At 39.7% G+C, this 22,043-nt stretch overlaps 1 protein-coding gene across 4 annotated transcripts in view; it reads left to right on the forward strand.

The window, feature by feature from the left end:
* Nucleotides 1–11,110, forward strand: part of lrp8 (low density lipoprotein receptor-related protein 8, apolipoprotein e receptor) — a 182,784-nt gene extending 171,674 nt beyond the window's left edge. Inside the window, exons 16-19 of one of the 4 annotated variants that reach the window (XM_038715286.1) lie at nucleotides 977–1,348; nucleotides 4,857–4,925; nucleotides 8,098–8,288; nucleotides 10,320–11,110. In XM_038715286.1, the coding sequence (XP_038571214.1) occupies nucleotides 977–1,348; nucleotides 4,857–4,925; nucleotides 8,098–8,288; nucleotides 10,320–10,358 (671 nt within the window). In that variant the 3' untranslated portion in view covers nucleotides 10,359–11,110. Of the gene's footprint in view, nucleotides 1–976; nucleotides 1,349–4,856; nucleotides 4,926–8,097 lie in introns of all 4 variants that reach the window. The other 3 variants (XM_038715288.1, XM_038715284.1, XM_038715285.1) reach the window with 3 other exon arrangements.
* The last annotated feature ends 10,933 nt before the right edge of the window (nucleotides 11,111–22,043 follow it).

A 22,043-nucleotide genomic window follows, 5' to 3' on the forward strand; every position in this document is an offset into this window, starting at 1 on the left:
AAATGGACTTAGGCACTTAGGCCTATCTATCTATCTTCTCAATTCTCTGTTGTACAACCAGAGCCTTTAACATTTAGTATTTATGTATTTCGGTCTTGCATCTGTGTCTGTCCTATGTCTTGCTGCAGAACCAATTGCCCTACGGGGACAAATAAAGTTTAAGTTTAAAGGCCATTGAGCGTGCAGAGAGGGAGAGAGATGGAACATTTGCACTCAAAATTTTTGGACTTCCTAATGCAGTACAATTATTTTTTGCTGAGCACTTATTAATGTTGATAAAACAGCCCCTTACCCTGTGTTCCTCTTGCTCTCTGCTTAATGTCTCTGTCTATTTTGGAGCAAGGCCTTGTCAGTTTTGCAGCGACCAAAACAAAACATCTTGTGTTACGGCTGCCGCCGTTTTTATGTGTAAAAGAAATGTATTTGAATTTTTTTTAATACTCTCATTTGGTTGTCCGTTAACAAAAACAGAACCTGTCCATAAGTGTTAATATGCTATATTGAGACACAAATAAGTGACCAGAGAGAGATGGAAGTGATAAAAAGATGCCAGTTAGCATGAGCTAGCCGCCATATAGACATTATATCTGTTATTATTATATTGCTTCTCCAACAGAATCACGGCATAGAATAGTGTTCTGAATGTCTGTATGATTCTTAGATTAACTAAGATCAAGAGTTTGGTCTATGTAATGCGTAACAGCGGAATGCATTTGAGTGCTTTGAACATCAGTTTAATTACCTTAAAGTAAAAATGATTTTGCATTATTTTTACCTTTATCACCGAGCTCTATTTAAAAGTCTGGGGAGTTGGGAGCATTTTATAATCTTTTCATTTCCCAGTACGTGCTGTATATTGATGCACTCAGCCAAAATGTGACAAATCTTGTTGTTGACATACTTCCCAGCTGTTAGCATCTTTAAGTAAAATCCTAAGTGCTAATAACTATCCTCATTGACTGTTTCTCTTGTGCAGTTCGACCCAGAACAACCACAACAACTGCTGCTCCAACCACCCCCACCACCACCACCACACCCACTACAACAAGCACTACAACAACTAGCACAACTATTAGCCCCAGCACAACTACCCCTACCACCACGACCATAAGCACTACTGCTGTTACAACACTCAGGCCCACAACCAGACGCCTGACGACACCGGCTCCTCCCCAGACCCCCAGGAGCACCTCTACAGAGCAGCCTCGGACCCCCGCTGCCACAAGTACAGAAACGACTAGTTTCAGCAGCACAAGTCAGACGTCCACTTACACACACACGCCCCTATTGGGCCCAGTGGCCCCCAACAGCATTCAGAGAGAGAGCAACGCCAACCTCTCCCACAGAGGTAAGGATCATGGTGAGCAGGGTGCGCATTTGTGCATAGGAATGTAAGTTTGTGTGAAGTGAGTGTATGTATATTGTGTGTGTTCTTCTGTAAGTGTAGTGCTCCACTTCCATCACTACCGCTACCACCTGCCATTAAAGCAGAAGGGAGTTGAAAACCACTACTTACATCAGTTTCCCTCTGCTCTCTGGCTTCTCCTCTCCTGCGTCTCTTTGTTTGACCATCTGTCTATCTACTGTATTCTTCTGTCCTCTTTCTCTTTCTCCTATTCTGTCTTTCATGCACGCTCACTCCAACAGAGCTGTAAGAACTAACAAACGACAGTCCCCTCCATCCTCACCTGCCACCTCTCATCATTAGTCTTCCTCACTTTCTGACAGCCTCTGTCACTCTATTTGTCTTTCTCTCTCATCCCCTCTTTCACTCTTGCTCTTTAAAACTGGCAGCATTCTCTGTTCTCGTACCAATCAAGTTCAACTGGCAAAGAAAAAAATACTGCTTCGCAGTTTGTTGCCCAGACAAACAATGACAGCAGAATATAACAGCAGTAACAATGATTAACAAAGCCATGCTAAACTTAAATTGTATTTGGAAGCAGAGAATAATCCTTGATAGCACTGCAAAGCAAAATTTATAAACCATGCTACGGTGTGATTTTTGTTGCAAAAATCAGTGTTTTCTACTTTGAATTTTTGTGGTCTTTGCTACATACTGTAGAGACATTAACATGACATAGTGGTAACTGTCAAACTGCAATTATCCTCAAGTAATTTGTTCCTTATAACAGTAGAACATCATCTAAATAAGTTGTTTTTTTAATTACAGACTTATTGGATGATATTTGGTGTTGTGGATGTGTGCATTTGTTTATACTTTCAACTAGCTCCAATGCTACTGCATCACCCTTTTTAGACCAAAGCAGAAGACAAACAGTAAAACAATGTGAGAGACAATAAAGAGGCTATTGAGGGTAAAGAATGAACAGAGCACAAAAAGGAACATGACAGTCCAGCAATTGAACAGGGAGGATGGTAGTTATAAAAAAGGACACACTGCTGGGAAGGAAAACAGCATTTACGAGGATAAGATGGGCTGCAAAAGAGGCGAAGAAGAAAAAGTGATTTTCTGGGAATAAAACAGAATGGCTGCTACAACTAGTCTCATCACTTTGGGGGCCTGGGTTTTTTAGTTACTAAGAAGCAAGAACATGTTTCCTCTAGTCTCTGAAGTTGTCAGCCTCCTCACCACAACACAAGTGCTCCAGATGAGAGGTGGAGCAGACACGGATGAGAAAATGGGGCATGAACAAGACGCGTCTCCAAACCCACAGGCCATGTGTTATAATTTTCAACTCAGCGCACACTGTCAAGTTTACCGGCATCAGCTGCTACACATGTGCAGCGCTGTGGCTGACATAATGGAGCGAGGAAGAACCAGGAGTTTCAGGAATAACATATAAACACACAGCTGGTACACAAAGCTTATATGCATTTAAGCTCAAATTTGAACCTCCACTCTTGATGTAATTAGTCATCAATATTTCAATGACTAAACCTAGCTGTCTTGCTGTTAAAAGAATAGGTTAAAATTTTTCAAGTCAGTCTTAAAACAATAGTCAGGTGCCCATATGAACATTAAAACAGGTTTAGCTTGCTGTAATTATTCCTCCTGTTCATACTGGCCCTGAAAAGATCCCATCTTAATACACTTTAAATAAAGAATGGTGGCGAAATCCAGAGTTTTTATTCTGTGCAAAAATACTTTCCAAACTTTATCTGAAGTCCTTATGAGGCTTCGACAGTCTGAATTAGACAAATCAAGTGAGTATAGTTTGTTGTTACCAAATTCCCTGTTTGTATTCAAATCCATCCACTGCAGCTCAGCATGAAAACACTGTCTGTAGAAGCAAAAAGAGATGATTCTGTTGGGAAGACTGTAATTTAATTTGATAAACTCTGCTCACACCCCATATTAGCTTCACATAAACTTTGGAGCCATTTTTACACAAAACAAGGACTGTGGATTTTGTCCCCTATTGCTTACATTTTAAGTATGTGGATCTTTTAATGGGCAGTTTAACTAGAGAAATGAGCAAGCAAACATCATTTCAATGCATGGACATGTGAATATTGTGAAGAAGAAGTAAAGAAATCCATACTCTTTGGAGGCCACCATAAGGCTATTAATTTTTGAGGGCATTTGAAATTAAATAAAGTTGTAAGACATTCATGACCATTCAAATCTTCCATCAAGGTATGGCTAACAGTTAATAGCAGCAGATAATATTAGAAGTCCTACATGTTGACTTTAAAACTATTTACTGTATATACTATAGGTAACCTACACATTATGATAGGGTTATATTTAAAGGTTAAATATAGGGATATAAATAGGCAGGTTTTCATGGAGGCAGACAACAGCAGATTCTTTTTTAACTTTAAATCCCTCTAGCAATAATTTTGCCTTTTTTTCTTCCTTTCTCTTTCTCATTGTCGTCACTTTCCAGGACTGCTTCTTTCATAACTGCTGCTTAAATAAGATTCTATTAATCCGCTTTTTAGAGACTCGCTCATACTGAAGAAAAGCCAAATTCACTTCTGCTGACTCAGGACTCAGACGCTTCAGTGCTCACTCTGAAGTCTTCACCTGCTGTGCCTCTATTACAGCAAGTCTTTGTCTGAATATGTGTGTGTGCGTGCATTTATCGAAAGGCAGCTCATCCTCTATATGACTACATTTCTGAGAGAAGATATGTCTTAATTGTATGTCCTACCCGCCACCTCCCATCTGTGCCTTTTCCTGCATACAATTACAGTCTATTTCTAGAATGAGCCAATCAGTATGCAGGGCCAACGCTGTGATCTGTTCTGTTAATCTTCCTCACTAGACTTCATTATAGCCATCTGATCACACTTTGGTTAATGGCTAGTCTGCTGCTAATAGGAGGATTGGGAGCACGATTAATGTCAAGCTCCACACCGACCTGTTGGGGTGAGAGTTGAAGGGGAGCAAGGATACCAATACAAATGTCTAGAATAAATGTACACTGTATTGCAAAAGAATGACTTGCAACACAAGGTCATGCATTTAATTTCACTTTCAAGGGCACCTGGAGTATCCACCATGTTTCACACCTCTATTGAAATATGCATTGCTTCCTAAATCAAAATTAGTTTTTGTACAAATTCTGATGTATTATTTCCTGGAATTGCATTTGTCTTCTCTTGTATTAAAACGCATCTCATTGCATTTATATGGTACCTTGATATGATTCATCCACATTTCACTTACACATTCTGTTAAAAAAAAAAAAGTGAAAGTGAAATCAGATGGATTCTCCGCCCATATATTATGCAAATGTGTTTTTCCAGCATGATGCTTCAAACTTGTGTTTCTCTCTAGCAAGCCCTTCGGGGACGGTGTTATGGAACAAAACTTTTTGCTTACTTTTTATTATTCTTTCTCTATTCTCTCTCTCTCTCTCTCTCTCTCTCTCTGTTTATCTTAGCTGGGAGTGATCACTACCTCATAGGTAACAACATCACAGTAGCTGTTCTAGGGATAGTCATTCCTATCGGTGAGTACTCTTGATTTTCTCGCTGTGTTACCTTTGCTTTCTGCCCGCCTGCTTCTCCCTCCTTGCTTGTCCATCTCTGCTTGTTGCTTAAGTCCTGCATGTTGTGTGTGGATATGGTATTGTATGCGTTCGTCTGCATATGTGTGTACTTGCGTGTGTGTGTGTGAGAGACTGGGTTTTTAGTGTCTGTACACCTGACTGATTAAAATGAGTATATTTGAACATACCAGCCCTACGTCAGGCTCAGCAGTAATGTTTTTGTACGAAATAATAGTTTAGTAATTGAGAAAATGTACTGAGCTGTGGTATTATCCATCAATAGCCTCCTGGCCTACGGCTAGAAAAAGCCATTATGGGCCAGTAAGCTTGTCAGTCAGTGATGGCCAAGCCTTTGCAATGTGCACATTATGTCATTATTAATGAGATTTGAGCAAATGGGAAATTCAGTTCATGTTTTGTCATCACATTTGACCAGCTGTTATAACATTAAGCTGATGTTCATGCAGTATTGCTCACACTGCAATCAATCCAATGCTCTGACCTATTTCTCTGACCCAGTGGACCAAGAGTGGGTTACACAGCTGCTGGAATCCGATTTTGATAGGAGGAAATATCAATGGACTGAAACGGGGCTTAATGAGATAAAACTGTGTTTTGGGCAGTGGGGCAGTGGACATTTTGACCTGGGAAATAACATTATTGTCCGTACAGGGTAAAAAAAAAAAAACACTATTAGGCCATACTTCCATACAATAAATATAATATTAGGTAGGCATCCAAAGAGAACGCAAGTTATTACAATCAAACCAGCTTAGTAAAGTTAATCTATTCTATTAGCTTTGATTAAAAGGGAAATCAAATTTTATGGAAATATTTAATGCTTTCATGCATAACCTAACTGGGAAATCAGCTGAATGTGCAAATGACCTTATAGTAGCAGCATATGTCGCTAATTGAGATCTCTTTCATCCCTAATATTGAATACTGTGATAAATTATGGGAGCTCAAAAGCGTCATAAAGCAATTTTTTTCACTTTTCATTATCAACAATTGAGATATCAGCTCATTAAAACAACCCCTGAGACTGTTAACCCTTTCAACTCCATCTTTCATTTTGTCCTTCTGCCATTCATTGGAGTCATAAATCCCCCCGTTCTGCATTTTTTGGATAGCTTTGAAACATTAATTATTGTTGGAGGTCCACAAGGGCCAGATTTCTGCACCCTAGTTCTCCGCTCACATCCACTAATGCGCTATGCCCATCCACGGCACCACAAGGGGAAACAGCCAAACAATCATTATCAGTATTTAGCCAAAGTCAGGCTGTTATGCCGCTCTCTAATTGGAGTGAAATTTTCTAAACGAGACAAAAGCTGATGTTTTTTAAACCAGTGAGCATTTGGAGAAGAACAAAGCAGTATCTGGGGTTTCCAGTCCTGTCACACAGGGACCTCAAGTGCCTATCCAACAAAAGAGCAATTAGATTGGGCTTCCACAAGGGATGCAGACGCATCTATGGACATGGGCATACACTCACAAAAACACACCCCACACACACACACACTTTACCTCATGGACACACCTCTTGTTTGGGTGTATGGTCCTCTACACACATAACTCATACATGCACTATACACACACAGGTCCTACAGGGCAGCTAGGCAGCCATGCTAATATGGTAATGAGAGGAGAGAGACAGGGCTTATCTCAAATCCTCCAAGGTACTTTCTCTCTGTCCTTCCCTCTTCTTCTTCCCCTGTCCATTCTGCTCTCTTAACCCCATCCAAAAACACCAGAGTCAGGCAGTCTGCAGATAGTGTTGAATAGTGTGCAAAATTATAAATTATAGCCCAAATGTAGCAAAAGGATAAGCAACCTTGCTGGGCTTTTTTTTTAACAAAACCCTAATCATTGGCTTCAGGACCTGAATGTTGCAAGATTTAATAGAGAAGTATGTGTGGTTCAGTCTTTGTTTATTCATGTATTTGTGTGTGTGTGTGTGTGTGTGTGTGTGTGTGTGTGTGTGTGTGTGTGTGTGTGTGTGTGTGTGTGGGTGGGTGGGTGGGTGGGTCTTGGATTTACTGTATGTGTGTGATGGTGCATGCAGGCATTCATTGTTGCAAATTGTGAATGTGCATTCATGTTTGTTTTTGTGTAGATGGAGACTGAGAAGGAATGTAATAGTGTGTGTGTGTGTGTGTGTGTGTGTGTGTATGTATATATATGTATATATATATATATATACCTCTGTATGTTTGTATGAAGGCTCAATGTTTTCAGGTTTTAAATTTTATTTATTTTATATAAATATATGTACTGATATACAGGGTTTCCCCCTAGTTTTGTGGTATTATTTTGCATTAGATGAATGCCTAAACAGCCACACATATTAAACATATGACTTTTGCTGTGTTTTAATATTAGCAGAGGTTGTCTTTGTTTCACCACCCTCAATTTAAAACACTTTTTTACAAGGATGTTTTGTCCTCATGCATCCAGAAATGTCATGCTTTACTCTACTATGCCGTTTAGCTACAGTAAATAAAGTCCTATGGTGGCAAGCACAGTTGAGCATTTATTTGCATATTGGATTGTGAAGAGAACATGGATGTAATATTTGAACTGGATACCGGACCCAAAGATGCCTATTCAGTCCAATGAGAATTGCTCGCCTGGCGCATAGGCCTGCGAGTTTCATAAAAAAAATCAAAAAGAAAGAGTCATAATTGACCTTGTTTGCAGTTTGAGGTGTCCTTTCAACAGTTTTACAGACGTCTCTTTTATAATGGTGGGCCCAGGGGGATTTGTTGCTGCAATACTGTGAGTGGCCACGGGTAAAATTGAGACGCCTATCCAGGTAAAAAGACTGAGCGGTCTATCCAGGTCTCATTATACATCCATGAAGGAGAACCACAAACAAGCTGTTTAAGTACTTTATGGGGATTAATGTTATTACAAACAAAAACTCCTACAAACCTCCCCTACAGGTATACATTAGATTATGTATGATTTTGAAAACGAAAATAAGAAAATAATGAGCCCTCAGTACATGAAGGAAGGTGTGCGAGGTGAGTTTGTGTGTATGAGTGCTTAAAGCGCCGCTCTGTGTCCCCTGGGCTGTGTTAACGCTCCCGCCGTGTGTTGTTGTTGTGTGTGTGTTAAACACATGCAGTCCCTATCCTTGCCACAGTGGTCATTGGATTACTCTGCACCGGCGGATACCTGGTTTGGCGCAACTGGCGGCGCAAGAACACCAAGAGCATGAACTTCGACAACCCTGTTTACCGCAAAACTACGGAGGATGACGATGACGAAATCCACATTGGGCGACACAGCGAGTCCATCGGTCACGTGTACCCAGCAGTGAGTGGCAGCCACAGTCAGCCATTCATAGCGCTTCCTCTAGGGGGCGGCGTCACAGACAGCAACTCTCACTGGTATTCAGGGGCACCGATGCTAACCAGCGGCAAATGAGAGAAGCTGCAGAGGAAAGGAAGGAGTTTTGAATATTTGAGATATAGTAATATACGCAGGGGTTTGGAAAAGGCTGTTTGTTGTACATGTAGGCCTGGTGGAAAGAGAGAACAGGCTTGCACACGCCCACATTCTCACGTCAATTTTCCAGTAATCACTGAAAGCACCAATCATACAGACACATAAGCCCTTCACCGGTAGATCATGTTCACATTTATTTCACCTTCATGACCATATTCATACAGTACATTTATCAACATCATGTCCTCGTTACCAGCCTACCATCCCATTTATTTGTACATTGTGTTTTTTTTTGTGTTTTTCTGGTTGTTGTGTTTGTCCTCTTAATGGAAAACACGTTTCTTATGAGACCATTTCCTGACAAAACATCTTACACAGACACTTTGTTTACAGAAGCAGCTGATACGAAAGTTAAAATTATTTTAACATGATCACTAGACAAGAGAAAATATGTGCCACAAGGTAGCATTCACGTCAAAGAGGAATTTTGTGGACATTTCTTTGTTTGCTGCTAAAAATTATAACAAAGGGTCATCCAGACATTTGAGTGCCACTGAGGCTTAAATAATTACTGCTGTCGTGATGCAGTAAATATGAAAGATAGATGCATGATGTGGGTCCTCTGAAATGGCCTCTGTTAGTAGAACAAAAATAATTCTAGTGCGGAGACAGCTTTTCGGGAAAAAAGAGGACCAGCTTTATAGTCACCTCAGCACTCTGACTCTGACTCTGAAAGGACAGCAGAGCACAGGACTAGGACCATTGTGCAAATAAATTAGATTTTGAGGGGATAGTAACATGACATTGCCCTTGTGTGGACTTTATGTTTTCGTTACAGTGTAAATAAGACATGAAGGATAAAATGGGGAGCACAAATCAAAACCAAGGACAATCGAAAATAGAATTTCTCATTCTATCTTGATGCAGATGCATTTTTGAGAATCACTTTTTGGGCAAGAAGCTACATTTTCTACAAACTCCTTAAACACTGCAAGCTGCGATTGGCACTGAGATGCACTTAAATGTATAGGTAGTGTGTCATCACGACACTTGTACATTTATTGTATATATTTGTTGTTTAAGGAATTCGGAAAGCCAGCAGGGAACGTCAGCCAAAAAGGATTATGGGGGAGTGGGAGTCTAGCGCTTTGATTGGTTGGCATGGTAACACAGATTTCTTTGTGTCGCTCTAGAGGGAAAGGAGGGAAAGAATTCTGGGTATCATTGGCATGATGACAGGCTGGAGATACACACACACACACACACACACAAAACAGGTGCACGACTGGGTCATATTAAGATTCAAGGTCGAATTAACAACCACCCTCAGAGAAGGGTTGAAGAGAGGGAACTATGCTCCTTCTCTTGTCTCCCAGTTTTATTATTTACATCTGTACAAATATTCTTTTTGTCTTGAATTTTTTCACTTGTTTTCTTCCTCTCCTGTCCTCTTCTTTTCTCTCCTTTCCTTTCGTGGTAATGTGGCAACTCAGACAGACAGAGAAATCAGATTGGCATTATTTGGGCCAGACATTTGCAGCCGTAGGCAAGCATCCTGCATTCCTCACATAGGAGCAACCAGAGAAGGAGGGAATGAACTGGGGGGATTGGAAAGAGGAGAACATGAAGGTCAGGGAGAGGAGAGAGAAGTGAGGAGTATAAGAAGAAAAGAAGTGGCAGGAGAATGGATTCTGTATGATTCGCAGTTGCTTTTCAAGGTGCCATCTAGACTTGAATCTCTGATTCTCTCTGATTTTTTCCTGATTTCTTTCTTTGTTCCCTGTCCACCATGCTGATTTTTCTTTTTCTGTTTTCTATCTCATTTCACTTTCTCTCTCTCTCTTTCTTCCTCCTTTACCAGCCTACTGTGGTAACAGTCTTTTTATCTGCTGTTTGCAGCGCGTGGCACTCAGTCTGGAGGATGATGGCTATCCCTGAGGGGGCAATGCATCCCGCCATCCGCATCCCCCTGCCCCCCCAATACCCATTCTGGCCCCTCCTCTCACCACAGCCTCTACACCACTGAGGTCAAAACAACGCAGACAAGAAAGAGAAGGAGTCCTCATTTTGTCTCCCGTTTTAAGGAGCAGGGATGACATGTACATCTTGTATACCCCCCTTCCTCTCTTACTTTCTCCCCTGGAGTAACACTACTACCACTACTAGCCACTACTACTGCCCTTAGTGCTAGTTTATCAATAGTCTCTGCTCCACTCCTCTCTTCTCTCTGCCTCTTGTTAGCTGTAGTGGTGTGTAAAATGCTGCTTGATGATTTTGTTCAAACTAACCTCATTTGGCTTTCGGTGTACATTGTAAATAGAAGGCTGTTTGGCTACCGTACAAGGGGAAAAGGCTGGAATGCATTATTTTTAATTCCTCATTTTATGACTTTTTATTTATTTGTATGTGTTTGCTGTTGTAATTATGTATTCAGCGTGTCTGTCAGTGTACAGTACTAAAGGCAGATTTGTTCAAGTTTGCAAGGGTATTCAGTAGGAAGCAAGGACGTTTTTTTTCTTCATAGTTCCCTTTACATCTCGAGTAGACAAGACAGCTTTTTTTTTTAAAACAGATGTGAAGTGTCATTCTCTCAGACTCAGATTCACCCTATGACATATTGTATGTAGGCAGGCAAAACTAAATATAGCCAAGGGGAAAGGAGAGAGAAATAAATGACGGGGTTGTCTGTGTGTTTGGAGGTGATTTCGGTGTGAAAGAGTAAGGGAGGGTGCTTTTTTGAGGGGAATAGGAGGATTTGTGCCACGGGAGGATAGTGCCTCAAGGCAAAAAGCAGCAGGGCAGAAAAAGCAAAGGATTATGGGTAATCCTCTCTCCTGGTATCAGAGGTATGCCTAAAGTCGATAATGAACTTGGGATTGTTTGTTCATTTGCGGTGGGTGTTAGGATTTACACATGTGTACAGAGTTTTACAAAACACCTTCCTACTTGATATAAAAAAATGGTGCTTTAAAGGGGCATTATGGAGTATTCAGCGGCCACTAGCGTTGAGGTTTTAAGATTGCAAGCAGGCGTGTGCTCGTACGCATGCTCGCTTGAACTCATGAGCGAGCATAATCCAAAACACAAACCACTTTCATACAGAAATCCTGCAATAAACGCAGAAACACCTGCATGCAGGCTGTGGCTTTTCACACAGATGTGTTCCGTCTCAGAGGTAGATGAACACTGGCCGCGTACCTTTCATTCAGCGGAGCGAGACACCGGCATATTGGCACAGTACTCCCAAAAAAAGGCAGAGTGACAGTGGCTATAGACAGGCAGGGTGACTGCTTCACACAACATGGTGGAAACTCAGGTAAACTCCCACTGCAACGTTACAGTAATGTTTTTATCAGCTTGATGTTGAACTAATCTATGCTCGTTACATTATAATGGCACAGTGACTGCATTTAGCCAACGTGCTACATCGATATCTCGCCTGCTGCTTTCAGTAACTAACTTTACTATCTGTGTATCTGTCACCGGAGACTCAGCAATGTCAGCACAGCTAAAAGTATTGGATGATAATGAAACAGGTAGTGAGCTGGACTGAATATTATTACGAGATTGTGTTACACTTTATAACAGTTAGACCGCAGTAAGTAACTTTACTGTAATTAGTTTTAGTGGATGGCTCTTCCTCTGTGTTGTATATTATGTGAGTGATTTTGTGGAGAAGCTGTGTACCTGAGTATCGGTAAAGGACAATAAAATCTAAATTGAACATTACGAAGCAAACAGCAGCAATGTAGCGAGCTAATGTAGCGTTAGCTGGCTGCTCCTGGCTGCATTGCTATAGGCTAACGTTAGTAAACAAATCGCTCCACATTTGCTTTTTACCGTTACATCCTTTCTTGCCGGCTAAATTAACAGTGGTACACAGGATGGTAACATGGGTCGCGTTAGTTGGTGAAGTAATGTGGAAAGTGATACAACTTTGCACCGGATAACATTAGTGTTGTCGCTGTAGTACGAGAGAGGCTTGGGAGCGCAAACAGGGCTGAATCCAACCCGAAGACCTCACATTAAAAGCAGAATAATGGCTGATGCAAGCAACGGAGAAAACAGGTTTGTGCTTCATTTCTAAGTGAGTTTTGAGCCCACTGACAATAAAGCAATGAAATTTTTACATATAGCCCCTCAACCCCTGCCCAACACAGAAATTAGCACTGCTTTTGGTGTTTCAAAGCATGATAACTTCTCCATCTTTAGTCCCCTTTTTAACAATGTGGCTGTGTTTTCAAGATGAGTTGCTTTAGATAAAGAGCCCACATTTGGAAATAATAACCTTCTTCTGTCACTGACTGTTTAGTGTGATTGTTAGTGGCCCTGTTTTATATGAGTAGATGAGTAATACGCAGAGAATGACTGAGCCAAGCACTGATTTGATTTGAAAGCTGGAAATAGAAGAAACGAATAAACCAGTGTAAAGAGCTGATCTTCCATTGACTTGCCAAAAACATGCTTCCAGCCCATTGAATCAGATGGAATTCATGCCCAGTGACTATCGCAGTAATTGCTCACAATGTGTAGTAATGGTGAATTACTAGAAGCCGTCATAACAAGTTAACATGATAGCAGTTACAAGTAGTTATGGCAAATTATTTGTATTCTGTACGTCATTTTGTGTCAATAAAGGGCATTTTGAAGGCGTTAAGCACAATTATAATGCATCTAATAATATAGAGGTGCTTTACATTGTCCAAACTATACACACAACACTGGTCTTCCATTCTTAGAATAAAAATTTTTAATAATGTTGCATTTCAGCTAACATAGAAGTGCTTTTGTTTGTCACATCCTCAGTCTTTTCATAAACTTGATATATGACTGAATACCAAGCAAAATAAGTATAGAATGAAATCAGTCTTCCAATATAGGCCCAGTATATGTATTCATCTAACTATACAGACAGTGAGTGTATCAAAACAGTTGATTAATGGTAGTTATTCTTGGGTCTCACTGTTTCCTGGAAAGGTTTGCTCAGTGCTGATGCTGGGTTAACCACGTGGGAGAAAGAAAGAAACAAGACAAAGACAAAGGTAGGCAGAAATCACTGCCAAGATTTGGACTAAACGGTATGTGAACAGGTTTGTGCTTGGAAGAAGCAAAAACCTGGCTTGGACATTTATTTTGCTAGATTTCTGACACTCACTTCACTCGCCTCCCTCAAAAGGATGGCACTCTTCTCTCAGTTTATGATGCACAGCAGGGGATTTGTACAGGACAGGTAAATTATAGTCCTCTCCAGCAATTCACTCCCCTATGTCTATCTAACGAAGGAGGATTGAGCACAAGGGGGAGGCCTTCTCCCTTCATCTTAACCTTGCACAGATGAAGGAAAATAAAATGTATTACATGGTGAGGAAGACTGTGACTCAGCTCAGCATGATCCTGGACTGGTTTGTTAGTTTCCTGCAGTGTTTGGTTTTGTATCAAACAGTTTAAATTAACACAGCTGCATTTTTGTATAACTTTTGTAACTGAGGAAATTTTTTAATATTATCAGAGGGTAGAATGCCATGGGAATTGTTATGAATGCTCACAATTTCCTATTATTTAAAAAAACAACAACCTGTATCTGAGTCCTAAAGGAAAGATGAAAATGATGTAAGATGCCAAGAAAACTGCCACAGGTCAGATATCTTTGTGAATTTATTAGGAATAAATAAATACCAAACCTACTGCTGGACTGAACCCTGGGCTTAGCCAGCTCTACACTCCACGTCATTTCCTTCAGGTCCATGTTTGCTGCAGGTCTAATGGAGTTCCATACTGAGGGTTTGCAGTTAGGAGAATAAATTGCTTATTTATTGAGGTGACTTAGCGTGGCATTGGAGAAAAGTTATTATTGCTACAGTGTGAAGACAGATTGGCTAGTCCACTTCGTGCCCCCTTGAGAGAAGCTGTCTCCACTGAAGGACATTGAAAAAGTGCAGAAAGGGACTTTTGTAATAAGTAATTGAAGTCGTAGTAGAGGACATGCTTCGACAGTATGCTTTTTAGGCATTCTTGATTCATATTTTCAGCAATCATTTAGGTGCTAATCAATGACCTAATGGCAGCAAAATCATAGTTTTACTACCAGTTAGCTTCATAAACAACATGCTGCAGTTATAAGGATCAAGTTGAGCACTCTGCCTCATGTTGAAGAGGTCAAAGAATAATGAAGTATGTGTGTGTTTATGTACATATGCTCAGTAATTCAGTTATTGTAATACAGGCATGATGCTGAATAGGTACGTGTGTTTGTCACTCCAGGTCAGTTTTTTGTAAATTATTTACTTGAAGTCTTTCAGTGTTAACCCAGTAGTTGCTGCATTGTTGCACGTGCAACATGATATATTGCACAAAGTTTTTTTAACCAACCAGAAATTTACTATTTAAATGCAAAAAAATGTAGCTTATTGTGTGGCAGTCTACAATTTCAGGTGTTCCCATGTTATATTTAGGTTCTTACACTGAAGAGTTGGAGCTGGTTGCACCAACAATTTGCAAGTTCAAACTTAGCCAAGTTGTAACGTAAGTGGATATTTATACATCACTAAATTAATACGGGGTATATAAATATCTGCATTTACAGAAACTTGGCAATATTTTATATTTTAAAAGTTTAATATATCTCTTTACCCCCTATTGGACGGTGACATGGGAGTGGATTTTCACTCATGTCCCATCCTTCTCCCATAAAAATACTTCTGTATTCTCACATTTTTTTTCTATCACATCTCATCCCCATGATGAATAGTGACATTGACTCCTATCCCGTGGGAATCCCACAGGAATCCCATGACCCACACAATTCTCAAAAACAATGTCAGCCTCTACCCCCTGTAACAGTTATTTTTGGTTTTGCTTTACTGCAGTGACTTCCTATTTGCTTAGTTGATTGTGTTTGCTTACTACAGATGTTTCCTAGAAATGGATCTACACATTACTTAAATCTTTACTAGTTAAGACATTCCTCAAGTTTTAATGGTGAAACCCAATTTACTAAATGACTAGATAAACTGCAGTAGCTAAGAACTTTGGAAGGACAGTACACACAAACTTAATAATGGATTTACAAACAGCTGGTGCAACACATTCCTGGTTCTAGATCTAAACATACACTTTGGATACATATACAACTAAATATACTGCTTTTTGTTAAAAGTCAAATTTTCATAAAGCATCGGGGTATTCCTAACATTTCCTAAAGCATACTAGGCAGGTTACTATCATAATAGGTCAAACCACTCATGACATGTTTATTTTATGGGAAAGGTGTTAACATTATTAACTCATAGCAAATTCCAGCGCTGTAATAACTAATCATTCTACAGTATGCCGTAGCTATAGTGTTCCTGATTTGTGCTCCCTGATTTTAACTGTCCTGACACTTGTCCTTCCTTCCTCTCTGCGCTGTTCCAATAGTTACTTCCAGTCTTTTCTGAGCAGAGTATCTGACCCCTGCTGCTTTAACTGAATGCATCGCCTACATCTTTCCACCACTTCACATCCTCATGCACTGCATCAAAAGTAATGCCAGCTGTGGGGTCTTTCTGTGTTTGTTACACTACTGAATTCAGCACTGCTGTCTCTGTGCACTCTCATTCTCTTGCCCTCCCATCTTCATCGTAATATCTTTCCTTTGGAAAGCGCTGTCAGTCTTTGGGTAGACAGACACACACACTGGAAGAATGGCAAAAACACTGGAGGAAATAACCTGGAAGCCCAGAAATAAACAAGGAAACCCCTAAAGCTGAAAAGAAAAAACTCTCTATCATGAACCAGCAAACAGGTGAACAAGCATGCTCAGCGAGGAGAAGCAGCCCCCCACACCGCCACCCCCCAACCAGCTACAGTTTTGGATTGTTGAAGGAGCCCTCATTGACTGTATGGTATTGTACTTGACCCAGTGACTTTCCTTCACCAACTGGTTCCTCTTATTATCATGTGTTTTTTGGACTGTTAGTCTGTGAGTTGTAGTTGTTGCTCTCTCGCTCTCCCCCTCCCCTCGCCAATCTGTTCTCAGTTTCACATTTGATCTTCTTGATGTTTGATTACTTGAAGGGCAGTGTTCAGTCGCCTACATTTTTCTAACAGTCATGGAAAATAATGGTTGGGGGAAGAAGACAGCAATGGGGAAGTTGTGAAATCTGTGTGTGTAAATCTTTTTTGGGGTTGGCATGATGCTATACATGGGCAACATTTTGATAAACAGTATTGTCACAGATTTGGACATTTCACTGCAAATATAAGAAACTATTGGCTCCAATTTTTTTTGCAGAACCTGCATGTCTACTTACGTTTTTCTCAAAATGTTGCTGATGTGTCATTGCCTGCAAGGAAATTTCAAAAACCATTCGGGGCTCTGTCCATTCCACAGCCATATGACAGGCATTTTTTTACGCTGTTTGTTGCACAAAACTTTTCAAGAAGCCTTCTGCACTGTGTAAAGAGATAATGTTCTTAGGAAGGGAGGAAATAAAAGGTGGGGTGGTCCAATGGTACAGTCCAATGGTTTTGAATCGTGACTTGTAAATAAGTTTTCATACAGCAAAAACTTTTTGATAATGTTTTAAATGTATCTGTAAAAAAAGATGTACATAAACCTCTGGGGGGGGGAAGGAGTGTAGACTATATATGAATTTATTTGTACACAAGCGCACTGGATTTATTTACTACTTGATTGTAACTAAAAATTAATAATCTGCCAAAGTGTTTTTATTTTACTTTTTCTCCTGTCTGTTCGGTCTGTTTTTTTGCTTAACAGCATTGCAGATTTTTAGTGTTCATACTGTATTTAATTCTGTTTAATAGATTTTGTTGTTGTGTGATTTAAAAAAAAAAAAAAAGAGGTTATCATTTTAATTTATTGGTGCCTTGTTTTGTGCTCCTGTATACTTTTACTCTTTCTGTTTTTCTGTGTTATGTGTCTGCAGGAGGGCGGGGGGGTTAACAGCCGGGATGGTGAGCGCAAGGTGGGGGGAGTTAAAAATTTAGTAACTTCTGTACTTACATGGAATATCTGTACTGTATGCCAAAATGGTCTCACTCACGTTTCTATGAAATCAAGCTGTTGATAAATATCTCTATATATTGATATATTAAATTTATAAAAACTGTCCAACCTTTATTGTTTAGTGTTATCTTGTGTCCTCTGTGTTATATCTGAAAGCTACCTTCTTGTTTGTTTTTTACCAAGGAAACATGGACTTTAAAGTAACTCTTCATCCATTTAAGAAATACATAACAAGTATTCAGTTTAAACTTCAGTGTCTAAATTTCAGTACCTTCAAATTCTAACAAAGTATTTTTATTTATTGTTACTTATCTACATCACTTGCCAACACATTTTATAAGCTTTTGGTTGAGTTAAAGGTCAGGTATCTTTCTTGTAAGACTGTAAGCTACGGTAGCATTCACTACCTGCCTTAAGTATGGCATAGTTTGTTGACATAGCTGTCAAAAATTGTTACCAAGCAAAATACAAGCAACATAAGAACATTACTGTAGAATATATGGACATTGTGGCTACCCCATAGTTATGCATATAGTCCAGGGTTGGCGATTAAATCCCTGGCTCCTCCTGTCCACATGTCAAAGTGTCCCGGGCAAGAAGCTGAACCCCAAGTTGCGATGGGCAGACCTGCTGCCTTGCTGCTGTCACCATTGATGTGTGTGTATGAATGTGTATGTGCCAGGATGACATGGTAAAGCTCCCCAACCCACCCACCAAAAATGTGTTTGTGGCTGTTGCCAGCTTGTTTAGTTCAGTCAAATTGAGTCATGTTTTTCTCATATGGTTTACAATCTGTAAAAGTATACAACACTCTCTATCCATAGACTCTTAAAAAGCTAACTCTAACTCTATAATCAACATTGTATAGTGGTGAGTGTTATCAACCAGAAACAGAAAGCAGGTGAAATAATTGGAGTGAAAACTGAACAAAATTAAGCATATTTATTAGCTGATGTAGTCATGTAAATATTGGGGGAAATTTTAGGTAAGTAACCTCAAAATGTACGTCTATATCTTCTATTAATTTTATTGTCAAACACAGAAAATACCATACTATAAACAAAGATTGTGAACACTCCTTCAAGACTTGTTTGCCAAAACATGTCAGCTTAAGAAACAAAGAGGTAAACAGGGGCCATAATGAGATTTGTTTTTGGAGTGCCCCAGTTTAGAATTGTTGTCTCTTCAGCAGAGCAACCATTTCACTCAGAGGAAGCACACCTGTCTCAGATTTGATATTATCAAAGATTACTTTGATATCCTTAAAACTAACTTAAATAAGCCAATCAAGATTTGATTTGGTGTAACATGTTGAAGCATTCACAGTAAACACTGGGGTCAATGATTTCATAGGGACACATGGGTGATTTTGACATCTGTGTCCCAAACAAATCTTTTGGTGTGTTACTTTGGTGATGGATAAAAATGTCACCGTCTCCCTCCTGGTTTGTTTTGTCTTTGTCCACAATACTCAGCTCTCCAGAGAAAAATCACTCAAGTCACTGTAAAGGGATGGAGAAAGCAAACCGAAATGTGGGTGGTAAAATGGGCTGACAATGTAGGCAAGGGAAAAAGTAAAAGGAGGGGTGTGTGTAGTCCCTGGAGAGCTGAGAGAAGAGACAGCTCACTGGTGGTTTGATGGATGAGCAGGCACCGGGCAGTGAGAGTTTGGTAAGGATATGAGGGTCTCTGCCCTACCCCATTGTTCCAAGGTTGCTGTTGCTCTTCATTGAAGATTCAACTCTGCCAGTGTTGTGCGCTGTCAACTTCCCAAGCACTACAGAAGCCAAGGAAGCTCAACAGTTGCATTGAAGATTCATGATTAATGAAGAACTCGTGGGGGATCAAAGGGTTATGGTGACTCAGCAGGCTATGCCTTTGAATCTCATCTTGCCTTTCCCTCATTCAAAATAGACATTAATAGAATTCCCTGAAATGATTATGATGACCAGGCAAATACAATACATGATAATGGCATTTGTGGAAAAGCAAGTGCATGAAATCAGCAAGCTGGAGCGTTACATGTCTGTGGATTTGACATCCATCCTACATTTGTGTTGAGACTGATTGACAAATTGATTGGCCAACATCTGGAATGTAAAGCTTTGGATTTTCTTGTCTGATTGTTTACATTGGTTTGATTATTTCTTGTGAAAGAAAATTAATCCATCAGATTGAATTATAGACATAGCCACTACAACGTTCTGTAAGACTACAAGGCCTACTTTAAAATATGCAATCCAAAAAAAACTGTGTAATTTGTGATAATGTTCAATAACTGGTGTATGAAGGGTTTTCATTCTGGAGGCTACACTGTTGTATTTGATTGTATTCTATTGCATGGCTACTATTTTTGATCAGTAAGTAACAGAAACACCTAAACAAATGTATAAAGAAGCACTGGGCAGGATGTTTGCAGGGCCAATTGAACTGTATTGAATTAAAATGTACAAATATCAGACTTTGATTAATTTGTCTAATGTCAATCTCAGATATTTTAATTTCTCATGAGAAATAATTTTGTCTGATTTATTTCTAACAGAAGAAGGTTTCAACTAAACATAGAAACAGAGTCCATAGGGAGATCATTCATAGCCAAGAAAGGTCTCCATCAACATGGCGAGCGAGGCTGTTAATGGCCTCTCTACTCTATTTCTACATTCAGGTTGCTTCGTTGCCTTGAGAACTCTGATTTGAAACACCTGTCTTTGACACAATATAGTTACATGATGGTTGACTGTCATCCTGAAGAACACTGTGTGCTGAAAGCATTGATTTCAATTTGAAATAAAAAACAAATAGCAATTGTGTCATGATTTGGCTGCTTTCCCCACTTCTCTTTAATGTTAGCCTATAAGCCAGTTCCCCTCAGTTCCTCCTAATATAACACAAGTCTGTTTGCAGAGAGGTAAAGTAGCAAACAATTGGTCACAGCACTGAACAAGAGGTTCTCTGTTGGTATTTTCTACAATTGCATCTGATGCTGCAAATGCTATTAAATCATTTTATATAGTTACATAGTTTTATATAGTTAGTAAACCTCTCACTTACTCACTCAGACCATTTTCCTCTACTCTGCTGAATGGAGCTAATGTCAGACTCCATTAGTTAACATTTAGAGTTAGTGAGGCATCTAGGTGGCTGAGTGCAGAAAAATCTCCTCTCTGCACCTGTCAGTTAAAAATGAATAAAATATTTGGGGGGGCTGGAACGACAACTCTACTTATGAAAATAGTTTCGGAATAGCACAGCTGACCTCAGTGTGCTCATCTTCTCCTCCCTAGAGAACAGTTTGGTGAAAACTGTGGCACAATTTTAAGTGAATATTCCAATTTGTTCTTGTAGTGTTTTTATATGTATTAAAGGTTTCATGAATCTTGAAACACAATTATTTAAAACCTATTTATAGTAATAATGCTAGTTATTTCTCAAATTTAAATGACAGTTTTGTTTCTTTTTACTTTAACTTTCAACATTCAAAGTGAACCCTTCCACATATGTGCTATGCCCATGCAAACAAAAAAAGATTTGTGCCGTGGGACATCACTCGAACTGAGACCTTGTAATGCCACTGCCAATTAAAGAATGCTTTAAATTAATTTGAAAATCTGCATAGAATTAGTATTTAGTATGTAGTATGGTATTAGGACACGGTTACCCACACATCTATGTCTTACTGTATATCATCTCTCTATGTATGTTTCATGCTTTGCTGCCCCTGGTGGCTGGAGCCACCATACACTAATCTTATTAACATCAAAACTGTGCAGCAACACTCTGTAAACAGAACAGGCCGTCAATCTGCTTGGTTCCTACATCCAAGAAAGATGAATCTGCCGTTTTGTTTTCAGGCTACAGCACTTTCTGTGTACATAGAGACATAAAGCAGAGTCTGTGCTTATGTTTGCTGTAGGAATATTAATTTAATCATTCTCTATTATTGTTTCCCCTTTTAATTATTTCTTCCTCACTCTCATTACCTTCCTCTCTGCCTGTGTTTTGCCTCTGAGATCTTTTGCTGAGGAGATGCAGGTTCATGGCGCTCCTGTGTGTTCCACAACCACTGCAAGAAATGTGATTGTTAAAAGCAAATTAACATTCTGTCTTCCTTCACCTTTTTCAGTTCTTTGCATTTGCATCAGCTCTTTTCCTACATTTTCCCTCTCTCCTTCTATCTCTCTGTCTCTCTTGGTCCATTTCATTTTACGTCTATCAGCACTTTTGGCCCCTTTTGTTGTAGCGATAAGGTGTTTCAACTTTGTGGAGCAAGAGCTGCTAATTTTCCACATCTGGCCTCATAAAGTTATTGCATTAAAGTCTCTTTCTATTTAAAAATGCATTGGACACATGGCTACCCCTCTGCCTCCCTCCTTCCTCTGCCTCATGGATGACAGTTCCTATTATCTACTGGATAATAAGTTGTACAGATTATCCATGGGAGCAGGGAAATGGAACACTGTATGTGTGTTCATGTGTGTTTGTTTGTTTGTTTTTTTGTGTGTGTGCCTGTCTGTGTTTGTCAGTGTGTATGTTTTCTGCATCTGTGTGTATCTGCTCAAATTCATGGAGTTTTGTTTAGGTGCGTGTGTAGCCATTAATGTTTGCCTGTACATACG

This window comes from Micropterus salmoides, unplaced genomic scaffold (assembly GCF_014851395.1).
Source record: "Micropterus salmoides isolate LMB-PRFRI ecotype aquatic unplaced genomic scaffold, ASM1485139v1 Ms_hic_scaffold_13, whole genome shotgun sequence".
Classification (NCBI taxonomy): Eukaryota; Metazoa; Chordata; class Actinopteri; order Centrarchiformes; family Centrarchidae; genus Micropterus; species Micropterus salmoides.